A 12,733-nucleotide genomic window follows, 5' to 3' on the forward strand; every position below is an offset into this window, starting at 1 on the left:
GGTCTTTTTGAGAGTGGCAACAGCATCTCATGCTTTATGTAACAATAATGAGTATCCAGAAAAGCTAGCTGACATTAGGTAATTTCTTGGCTAGGAAGCAGCTGAACACAGGTTTGACAGTTTGCTGAGGGGGGAGCTGTGGTCTTCCTGACATGTGTATCAAGATGTAAAGGGCAGCCAGAAAAGATTTATCAAGCTAACTAAATGCTGACACATGTAGGAATAAATGACAGCACCAGAAGAAACTTGGAATCCCTCATGACAGTGAAGTTCTGGATAGGAAAATGAAAGACATGACAGCACAGGTGTTGTTTTCATTTTTTCTTCTAGTTTTATCTCATGACTTTAGAAGTGAAAAAAAAAAAAAAAAAAAAGCTGTGAAAGTAAACACCTGGCCATTAACAACAGTGTTGAAAATAAGACTTGTCTTTCCGGCTGCTGGCTTAGAATAACTGAAAAAATAGGCTCCTGGACTTGTATGTACATTTTTTGAAGAATGCATTTGAAGTAAAATGAAATTGGGGTGCATTAGTTAAGATTCAGTTTGGCTTTAAAAATTGTTTATTTCTCCATGCAATAAACGTCTGGAGGAGTGACAACTCTGCTCCACAAAAACATCTGGAAGTTTCCAGGTCCATTTAGCTCACTGTTCCACAATCTCTTTGTTCTCATAACCCAAGGTAGAATCCAAATTCCAGCAGGCATATGGAATAAAGGGATTAAAAGTGAGCACAAAGGGCTTCTGCTGGCTATCTTTTATGGAAGATTTTTGGAAGTTGCCATAGGACATTTCAGTTAAATCATATCAGCTAAAACTTGGTCACATGGCCACATCAAGCTGCAAAAAAGACTGGAAAATGGAAAGTTTATTTTATGCAGTCAGCTAAAAATTCTATTGCCATGGAAAAAAGAGAGAATAAAAGTTGGGAACAATTAAGAATCTTTACTCAGAAAGTTGGGGAGAAAAATGCCTACACATGATTGAAGTAATGAACATCATAATGAATGACATTATACTGTCATAAGCCTGAAGACTTATGGGGCAAAGATATGACAAGAAGAGAATAGAAAGCTTATTATGCCTCATAAGAAAAGGGCCAGAATCAAAACGTGTAACCTCAAATGGGCAGAAAAAAAGCACAGATGCAATGATAAATAGTAGATGGAAAAGTTACATGACATTATAGACGAAGACATTTCCCAAATTTGCCAATGACAAATAAGAGAAAGGAGTAGCTAATTTTTTGGGTACCATACATTTTAATATATTCATGTATCAGTTATTTGTGATTTATTCCATGCCAAATTATAAACAGAATTGAAGTGGCTGAATTAAAACTCACCATTTCTTAAGCAATTGTATGTGGACCACTCAAATGTTTCCAAAGGTACTTGGGGGATTAATTTAACTAAAGGCATACTGTAATCTTTTTTCAACTTATAAATTTTAAAAAAATAATGTTGTATTTTTTCAATTTAGAAAAGAATGGTTTGAGTGCCTCCACAAAGATATCAAATATGAATGCCTGGAATTTAGAAATATGAGATAGATTTACTCACAATTTTGTTAACTCATTCTTTCGTCATTTAATGAAGTCATGATGATGTTCACTGTTATATAAATAAGTTCATTCATTGTCATATGTTGCTAAATTTATAACCTTAGCAAACCATTGGTTAACAAGAGAAAGTATAAAGAACACTGAGTTAAATATAAGTTATTAGAAGCATAAAATAACTCAAAAATTCGCTTTTATTTTATTTTTTAAACCGACATATATTTGACATTTACGGTTAACTTTTAGATAATTTTCTTCAGATCAGTACAGTGCTAGTGCCAAGAATGGGTCTGGAAATAAATAATAAACACTTGTTAAATATCTTTGTATGTTACAGAAAATATTCTGACAATCATATTGGAGTTGGTCTCACGTTTTGGAGGGGTATAACGACTCTCTACACCTGCAATATTTTATTTATGGAGCATTATTTGCAAATAGAAGAATAAAATTATTTCTCTTATTTCAAGATTTAGAAACCAAAGAAATTTTAAAAATAAGTGAGCTAATTTTTTTAAAGCATAGAAAGAATTTTAATGATTAGATCCCAAAACTAGATTTTGTCATCTTTGATGCTATAACATTTATATTTCAACATATATTTATTTAACTCACTTTTAATTCTACACATGCTATATGAGGTCATTTTGAAATTTATGCTTTCAAAAATCATGAGGTTTTTAAAAGTGTAATTAATTTAAAGAAAATGAAGAACATTCATCATTTGTTGAAGGGGAACAGTTGACATTTGCCTTTATATATAAAATATATTTAATCAAACTTTATAATATAACCTTGAAAAATATACTAACCTAAAACAAAATTTATTTTTGATAGGCATACTTTTAATTTTATTCAAACTCTAAAATAATGACAGAATTAAAAATATTTTTAAGGAGATGGTGAGATTGTGTTACTGTAAAATACGTTTATGGTCTATATCAAGGAAAATAATGAACAATATTCTGTCTTAGGCTTTCTATATCAGTCCAGTTCTTGCTGAGACACTTATTTTAAGTAAATAATGTAGCTGGTAAAGAGTCTGGAATTCATACCATATGAGAAAGGGCCAAAGAAACTATGGATGATGGGAAGCATGATCATTGTCTTCACCTCTTTCAAGGGCTGTTATGTGGAAATGGTATGATTTATTCTGCATAGCTTCAGAGGATATATTCACGTATAATTGGTAACACAATCAACGCTACTTGCAAATGTAATGAACCACCTGAAAACTGGTAACCTACAATAAATAAATGAGATTATATTGCTGACAGGCAGGAAAATCAATGGGACAAAACAGTTAATAAAAGGTAAAAGAGAGGCATCAATAAAAAAAGGAATAGAATGTTTAATAAATGATGTTGAGAAAAACTAGATTGCTATTTGAAGGAATAAAATATCAGTTTAGGGCAGGAGCCCCCAACCCCTGGGCTGTGGACCTGTACTCCTCTGTGGTCTGTTAGGAACTAGGCCACAGAGCAGGAGGTGAGTGGAGGGTGAGCAAGCATTCCACCTCCTGTCAGATTAGCTGCGGCATTAGAATGACATAGGAGCGTGAACCCTACTGTGAACTGCATATGCCAGGGATCTAGGTTGTGTGCTCCTTATGAAAATCTCACCAATGCTTGACGATTTGAAGTGGAATGGTTTCATCCTGAATCTCCCCCTGGCCCCCAGTCCCTGACTGCTGGTTTAGAGTATCATCTCACACCATACCCCAGAATTAATTCCAGATGAATTTAAAATAATTTGAATTTATATTTAAAATTCAAACTATAAAAGTTAGAATAAACTATATTTCAGACAATGGTATGGAAAACATACTTTTAAGCATAGATACAATATAATAAATTATCACAAAAGATCTATATAGAATTGGCTACACAAAAATTGATCAGTTTGATTAACTTTTCACCCTGCACTCCGGTAGGGCACGATTAGTGAAATATGAGAATTAGGACTAGAATAAGGAATGTTCAACCGAGCCAAACAGTGCATAAAAGAAAGCGTTATTGAAAGCACTCTTGGATTTGGCAATTAGGAGTTTATTCATGAGCTTGAAGAGAGAACGCCAATAAAGAGATTAGAAGTTAGGATGCAAAAGTTAAATTGAAGAAAAATGAGCAGATTCTAGCTACATGTTTAAAAAAGTTGGTGCTAGTGAAAAGGAACCAGGGTAGTCCTTTGAAAAGATTTCAGAGTTAAGGACAGGGACATTTTATTCATTTGACCCATAGGCACAGAGCTGGGAGCCTGTGGAAATTTCAAAGGCTTGCAAATGTATTTAAACTTTAATATTAAGATAGTGACAGTAAAATTTGAAAATAAAATATACAGATTAGCAGACATTTAACAAAACATTACACTAACTTTATTATTTATTACATTTATTAATTTTTTTCATGACATCTAAAAACAATTTGATTTTTTTTACTTTGTAACAATTCCCAAGAATGTACACAATTTGCAGAAAATTTACAGCTAGAGATGGGCGCGGCGGCTCATACCTGTAATCCCAACGCTTTGGGATCCACCTGAGGCCAGGAGTTTGAGACCAGCCTGGCCAACATGGCGAAACCGGGTCTCTACTAAAAATACAAAAATTAGGTGGCCGTGGTAGCGCATGCCTGTAATTACAGCTAATTGGGAGGCTGAGGAACAAGAATTCCTTGAACCTAGCAGATTCAAGACCCTTGACGATTTGGCCCTAACTCTTTTTCCACCCTCTCACTATTTTGTTACACTTCCTATTCCAGACATATAAGCTCTAATTTCAATCTTCTGAACATGACTTTTGAATCTTTGCTTCCGTGGCCTTGCACATAGTACTTTCATCTCTCAATTAGCACGTTTCCATCTTTTCTACCTATGTCAGTTCTATTCATCCATCAAGATCTAATTCAAGCTCTGTTCCTCAAATCCTCCCTTGACCACTTCTTTCTTCTGAATTCCTATTTACTTTCCTGTGTGTGTGTGGGTTTTTTTTTTGTTTTTTTGCAATTGGCATATACTGCTAGGTTTTATTTTTTTCTGTGGAAAGAGAAAATACTAACTGAATTTTTGTATATATTTATTAATATCCAGATGTGATATCATAATTAAAGTAATCAGATCAAGTTTCTAAAATATTACTGGCTCTTATTTTCCATTCCCAAACACCTGAGAGATACTGTACACTTAACAAGTGAAACAGTGGTCTGTATGTCGAGTATTTGTATCCTACAATTTCCAAAGTGTGCTTTTATTATGACCTTACTCCTCCTTACTGTCTGTATTTCACAGAAAGAAGTTATCCATTGGGTAAGCAGATCTTAATCCATTACTAAAGACATTTTTAATAGTAATTAATAACAAATCCCATATGTTCTATATATTCGGGACACGAATAAATAATGCAAAATGTCACTACAAATAGTTTCTCTACACTCAATATTATTAAAGACAGCTGCATTTAAAAATTAGTAGACTTTGTATTTTAGAACACTTTTAGATTTACAAAAAAAAAAAAAAAAAACGAGCAGATAGGCTGGGCATGGCAGCTCACGCCTGTAATCCCAGCACTTTGGGAGGCCGAGGCGGGAGGATCACAAGGTTAGGAGATCGAGACCATCCTGACTAACCCAGTGAAACCCCGTCTCTACTAAAAATACAAAAAATTAGCCGGGTGTGGTGGCGGGCGCCTGTAGTCCCAGCGCCTCCGGAGGCTGAGGCAGGAGAATGGGGTGAACCTGGGAGGCGGAGCTTGCAGCGAGACGAGATCTCGCCACTGCACTCCAGCCTGGGCAACAGAGCGAGACTCCGTCTCAAAAAAAAAAAAAAAAAAAAAAAAAAGAGCAGATAATAGAGTTCCCATAAACAATCTCCATTTCCCCCCACAGTTCCTCCATTATAAACATCTTGCATTAACGTGGCACATTTGTTAGAATAGATGAGCCAGTATTTATTTATACTGTTAGTTTATACTAAGGTCCAGGCTTTGCTCTGTATAGTTGTATGAGTTCTGACAAATGTATATTATGTATCCACTATTACAGTATTATGCAGAAGAGTTTCACTGATTTAAAAATCCCCTGTGATTCAGGTTTTCATCCTTTTTCTGCTCTCCTCAAGGCCCTTGCAACCACTGATCTTACTGTCTCTAAAGTTTTGCCTTTGCCAGAATGTCATATGGCTGGACTCATACAGTATGCGGCCTTTTCAGACTGGTTTCTTTCACTTAGCAATATGTACTTAAAGTTCCCCTTGTCTTTTTGTGGCTTCACAGCTCAATATCTTTTTATTGCTAAATAATATTCCAATGTATACGTGTACCATAGTTTGTTTATCCATTTACCTATTGGATATGTTGTGTCTAGTTTTTGATGGTATGGATAAAGCTGCTATAAATAGTCATGTTCAGGTTTTTGTGTGGACATAAGTTTTCAATTCAATTGGGCAAATACCTGGGGGCATGACTGCTAGATTATATATTAAGAGTATGTTTAGTTTTTAAGAAACTGCCAAACTGTCTTACCATGTGACTGCACCATTTTGCATTCCCACTAGTAATGGAAGAGTTTTGGTTGCTTTGCATCCTTGCCAGCATACAGCACTGTCAGTTTTTTGGAGTTTAGTTGTATAGAGGTATCTCATTGTTGTTTCAATTTGCAATTCCTTTTTAAATAATTTCAACTTTTATTTTAGATTCAGGGGGTACATTACAGGACTGTTACCTGGGTATACTGTGTGATACTGAGGTTTGAGGTATGACTGCTCCCGTCACCCAGGTACTGAGCATAGTACCTAATGGTTTTTCAACCTTTCCCTCATCTACTCCCCACCAGTAGTCCCCAGTGTCAGTTGTTGCCATCTTTATGTCCTTAAGTACCTAGTGTTTAGCTGTCACTTATAAGTGAAAACATGTAGTATTTAGTTTTCTGTTCCTGTGTTAATTTGCTTAGGGTAATGGCCTCCAGCTGCATCCATGTTGCGATTCCCTAATGATCTATGATATTGAGCATCTTTTCATATGCTTATTTGCCCTTTGTGTATCTTTAGTGAGATGTCCAGATTTTACCCACTTTTTAACTAGGTTTTATTTTCTTATTGTTGTGTTTTCAGTGTTTTTTGTATATGTTGGATATGTTCATGTATTTTTTGCATATATGTGTATGTTGGTGTGTTTTAATGATGTAAAATGAATGGAATCTATAGCCTTAAACATAATATAAATTTATAATGGTTAAGATTTCCCACTCAACAATCCAGGCTTGACAGAAAATCATAAAATTTACTTAAATTTAAATGTTTTCTTCTTTGTTGATACTAGTTCTTAGTTTTAACATGCCCAAGAGGGTATATTTGATCAAGGACAAGATTAAAAGTTCTGATTGGCTAACCATCAAACCGCTGCCTCCACTTTTTTTTCCAACTTGAAAATAATATTTAGTTATCATGCTAGCACAGCCATATTAACATATACCCCCTCAAAACTTTAAATATAAAGCTTTAAAGGTTTCAGGAAAAAGAAATATTCATGATGCTAAGATTGGTGGGCATGGATTCTATGTGGTGAGACACTAAAAAGTAATTTTTCAAACAGAAAAGTTAAAGCACTTTAAAATCACAAAGCTATTGGTAACTAAAAAAAGAATTAGTATCAATTTCTGAAATACAAGATTAGAGGGACACCTAAAATTCTGAAAGATTTTAGAGAATTTTTTTGAAAAGCAACTGCAATTTAGATCAAAATTCCTCACTTTTCATTCCAAGTGTGATATAGGTTTAAATAATAAACAGACAAGAAGGTTTAGATAAATTCATGAATTATTGAACCAGAGGATAAAAAATAGGGAAGTCATTTAGGGCACAGTCTCTAGTGTGTAACGGTAACATCCTAAATAATAAATTTATGCTATTGTTGACAATATTGCTGACGAGGCTAAATAGTCAAAGAGTTTGACACATTGCCTGGTTTTTCATGTTACATTGCATGAGCTGATTCTCTCCTTCTCTTTTATTTATATTTTTGAACTGTACCATTATGCTACCATGGACATCATGTCCACAATGTGATGCATCTATGTAATATGCTTTAAATCTTTGGGAATAAATTTACTGAGTGCTACTTATGTGAACAAACTTCTCTTAAGCACAAATGCAAATCCACAAAGAAAGATAGCCTCTTCTATTTGTTTTATGTGAGGCAACAGATACACTGTAGGCAAAAAGACCAAGTATAATTAACTTATATTCGTAGCTAACTTAATATCTGCATATTACATATTTTTCTATTATGTATTCTGAGCAACTTCGTGGCTTCTGATTTGGAGGGCAGGATTTCATAATTTCATAGTTAATACTTCTTTTCTTTTTCTTTTTTTTTTTTTGAGATGGAGTCTAGCTCTTGTTGTCCAGGCTGGAGTGCAATGGTGAAATCTCAGCCCATTGCAACCTCCAACTCAAGGTTCAAGTGATTCTCCTGCCTCAGCCTCCCGAGTAACTGGGATTACAGACACCCACCATCATGCTTGGCTAATTTTTGTATTTTTAGTAGAAACGGGATTTCACCATGTTTGCCAGACTGGTCTTGAACTCCTGACCTCAGGTGATCTGCCCGCCTTGGCCTCCCAAAGTGTTAGGATTACAGGCGTGAGCCACTGCGCCCGGCCCATAGTGAATACTTCTATAAATATTTGTGCATACTGAAAGGAACATCACTCCCCACGCTGCAACTGAACAAAGGAGTGAAAATGTTAATTTCTTTATCCTTGAGCTTTTCTTGAATGAAAGAGGGTCATAGGACATGGAGCAAAATGGACTAGAAAATCAGGGTTGATAAGGTATTGATTCTGACAACACTGCTTAATGCTCTCCCCAAGCAATTGTCTTTTAGATACATTGATTTCCCAGTGTTAATGGTATTTTTCAAATATGTCAAGCAATTAAGAATATACGTCTATTCTAATCTCAGCTAAAGGTAGAATCTTTTCAAAGAATTTTTGGTATCCTTAACCCTAATATGTGGAGGGATAAGATTAAAAATGTTCATCACCTTATTTTTATTTATTTATTTATTTATTTATTTTTGAGACAGAGCCTCACTCCACCCAGACTGGAGTGCAGTGGTGTGACCTCGGCTCATTGCAACCTCTGCCTCCCGGGTTCAAGTGATTCTCCTGCCTCAGCCTCTCAAGTAGCTAGAATTACAGGAATGCACCACCATGCCCAACTAATTTTTTTTTTTTTTTTTTTTTTTTTTTTTTTTTTGTGAGATGGAGTCTCACTCTGTCACCTAGGCTAGAGGGCAGTGGCACTGTCTTGGCTCACTGCAGCCTCTGCCTTCTGAGTTCAAGCCATTCTCCTTCTTCAGCCTCCTGAGTAGCTGGGATTACAGGCACCCACCACCACACCTGGATAATTTTTTGTATTTTTAGTAGAAACAGGGTTTCGCCATGTTGGTCAGGGTAGTATTGAACTCCTGACCTCAAGTGATCCGCCTGACTCGGCCTCCCAAAGTGCTAGGATTACAGATGTGAGCTACCGCACCCAGCCATCACCTCTTGTAAAGTGCAATAGACAGGCAGGGGATAGAAGAAAACATTTTGGGAGTGGGGCAATATGAACTTACTGTCATGACTGGACCTAAAAGGGAAGATGTCTGCCTATCATAATTAACAATAACTCTATCAGTCAACATTTATGTTTTACAATTGTTCTGTCAAAGAAAAGCCAGCAAACGTTACAGATTCCAGTCCCTAATAACTGATCATGAAAGACACTCCAAGCTTGTGCATCAGCATTCTCTTTTTATCTAAAAGAAAATATATTAAATAAAGGGAGAAATGGCAGGAGTAAAGAGACTTGAAGGAAAAGAAAATATTTACTTCTTAATGATATTTTACAATGCTAAGATCTTTAGAAACCAACTATTCCATATGTCTTTTAAATATTAGGTTGATGCAAAGGTAATTACAGTTTTTGTCATAAAAGTAATGGCAAAAGCCACAATTAGTTTTGCACCAACCTAATTGATATATTTATTCCATTTTGGAGGCAAATATGTTGAATCAATGAATTTCTTCAGTATTTTTCATTGTATTAGTACAAATTTAACCTAATAGTATTCTTCTGCATGTTATTTCCCTTTGTGCTTCCTTTAATGAAGTGAAGTTATAGTTACCAAACAGAGTGCTCTAAAAGGGCAAGGCTTGTCTGTGAATTGAGCCTGGCACAGAATTGGCTCTCGGTGAAGATCTGTTGAATGTTACATGAATGCATCAACATCATAATCCTTCGTGTGCTTGTAAGCAATTACTAAATTTTCTCTAGCCTATTCAGGCCTGTGTTCTTCAAAATGCTTTCTTTTAATTAAGATTATATGTATCTTAACTAGGATATATATATATGAAGACAATGTAGAAGTAAATAAAGAAAAGTTGTGAAACAAGTCTCCCACCTGAGGGAGGCAGAGGTTCTGCTAATTACACCAAATTTCCAGTGGTTAAAGAATGAGTGATGTGGGAAAAGTAAGATATATATATCTTAATTAATATATATAATTATATATATCTTAATTAATGTAAGATATATATATATCTTAATTAAAATGATATATATGGACATGTTTGCTGTTTCTATGAGGTTTTAACTTCTGGTGTTCAGAACCAGGGCTGTTTTTCTTAATTTGTATCCTAAAACCACAGTAGGGTTCTATGCATTGTGATAATGCTTAATAAATACATAAAAAGATTAATATCCATTCATTTGCATTTTCTTAATAAAACCCAATTTCTAGATGAGCAGCTGTGAAACTCTCAACTGGACGAGCTCTGACTAGTGTTAAGTACAGTATATTGGGAAACAGGCTTCTATATGCAACATATATGTGAAGCAAATGACAAATACTAGCTAGGCTACATTAAATCCCAATGACATGAATAGAAATTATATTATTCAGATAGCAAAAATGAAGTCAAAAAATAAATAAGAGAATGAATTGAAGGTATGGGGCAGTACAATTAGTTTTTTCTTTAAGTCAGTATTTTAGAAAGTAGCTTTTGAAGGCCCAATCACACAGATAATTGACACTTTGACTTTTCTTTGCACTGTGTTAGACATAGGTAAGAGAATGACTCAGGGCTGTACCTTCATGTAGAAAATATAATTAATAGCAAATTGCATAAAAGTACACTAAAATTTTAATTCTTACATCACTTTAATAAATTTCTTGAGATTTTACTTTATTTAGTGTGTCATTAAAACACAGGATTTAAGGAAGATATATATAATAAAGGCAAATAGTAAGTTACCATTCTTGTGTAAACACGTTTTGTAAATACAATTTCAACAAAGATTTAAAAGTTAATTATAACAGTATAAAGTTATGAAGTATTATAGAAACAGGATTCATTATTTTGTTTTAAGTGGTCTTTCCATGTATCAAAATACTATCAGTTTAAAATAATCTTTTTTTAAGGCAGTAGGCTCTATTTACCATCATTTACAATTGCTTTAATTAGAATTTTCTTCACTTTCAGTATATTCAAGAGCTATTCTGTTGGCAATAATTTTTAAGATAAAGTTTATTCAAATAGAAAAGTAATTATATGGCCGGGCGCGGTGGCTCAAGCCTGTAATCCCAGCACTTTGGGAGGCCGAGACGGGCGGATCACGAGGTCAGGAGATCGAGACCATCCTGGCTAACACGGTGAAACCCCGTCTCTACTAAAAAATACAAAAAACTAGCCGGGCGAAGTGGCGGGCGCCTGTAGTCCCAGCTACTTGGGAGGCTGAGGCAGGAGAATGGCGTGAACCCGGGAGGCGGAGCTTGCAGTGAGCTGAGATCTGGCCACTGCACTCCAGCCTGGGCGACAGAGCATGACTCCGTCTCAAAAAAAAAAAAAAAAAAAGAAAAGTAATTATATAATGATTAAGAGCCAGAATATCTGGGTTCAAATTCCAGTTCTGCTACTTATCAGGTATAAGAATTTGGGCAAATTTCTTAGTTTCTCTGTGCTTCAGTTTCCTGATCTGTAAAACTGGGATAACAAGACTACCTGCTTCAGTCTGTGGTTATGAGTAAATGTGTTAATACATAAGAGCAATGTAATAATCCTTGGCATGTGGTATCAGTTCAATAAACATTAGCTATTATTATTATAGTAAATTAGAAATTTAATTCTAGAGAATAAAAAGCTGAACTCAAATATATGACTATTTATTAGATACAGACACATTTTCTACAAAATAAAAAACCCATCAGTTTGTACTTCCCTTATATAATGACTATTCTGGTGTTTGTGTGTATCTGTTGTGGGTCGGGGTCTTGGGCTGAGTAAATAATCACATTAAAAATTTTTAAAACTTCCAATTAAAACAGAAATAAGAACAAATGGCCATTCTTGGATCATCTGCAAAGCTGAACGAATACTTGACATGTCTTTCTGTGATTCCTTGCAGATATCATGGAAATCAGGACAGTGGCAGTCGGAATTGTGGCAATCAAAGGGGTGGAAAGTGAATTCTATCTTGCAATGAATAAGGAAGGAAAACTCTATGCAAAGGTATTGATAATTGATAGCTTAGGCTTAATTTTTAAAACTAATTTTTGTCAAAATATCTCACCTTTCTGAAAAGTAAAAATGGAATTAATTTATCTCCAACTGTATTAATATAATGATTTTATTAAAACACTTTTTACTCAAACATTAAGAAAAAAATGTTTTCTGTGTGACTTTGGACAAATGGCTTGTTCTTTGGATTTTGGTTTCTTCATCTGTAAAATGAGTTGAATGAACTGACCTCTAAGCATCCTTCCAGCTCTAAAATTCCATGTGCATTTTAGATATTTAAAATCCAAAATTTCCATTTGCCAGTATTAAAGCTCTTTTTGTTAAAGGTCACCCAACTTGCACATTGCTGACATGAAAATTCTTGGGAAAAAAATCTTGAAATGTTTAGTTCATTTATCAACATCAATCTCACAATCATGGGCTTTGAACTGTAATTATTCACATTGTTCCCACTTCACTACAATGCAAAATATGTAACAGTTCATCCCACTATAATAAAATATAATTGGCTTTCCTTTATATTCCCACAGCTCAGCATAATGCCTGGGACAGGCTAATTATATAATGATATAGGTTTAATTGAATGAACAAATGATTGCATGGATGAACAAACAAATT

General features: G+C 34.7%; 2 protein-coding genes across 5 annotated transcripts in view; one reads left to right on the plus strand and one right to left on the minus strand.

Annotated features, from left to right (window-relative positions):
• The window catches only part of FAM227B (family with sequence similarity 227 member B), a 284,670-nt gene that overhangs the window by 155,125 nt on the left and 116,812 nt on the right, over window positions 1-12,733 (minus strand). The gene's annotated exons all lie outside the window — the stretch shown is intronic.
• FGF7 (fibroblast growth factor 7) overlaps window positions 1-12,733 on the plus strand; it is a 64,666-nt gene that overhangs the window by 50,286 nt on the left and 1,647 nt on the right. Inside the window, exon 3 of the mRNA XM_005559504.5 lies at window positions 12,003-12,106. Coding sequence (XP_005559561.1) covers window positions 12,003-12,106 — 104 coding nt within the window. The remainder of the gene's footprint in view (window positions 1-12,002; window positions 12,107-12,733) is intronic.

This window comes from Macaca fascicularis, chromosome 7 (assembly GCF_037993035.2).
Source record: "Macaca fascicularis isolate 582-1 chromosome 7, T2T-MFA8v1.1".
Taxonomy (NCBI): Eukaryota; Metazoa; Chordata; class Mammalia; order Primates; family Cercopithecidae; genus Macaca; species Macaca fascicularis.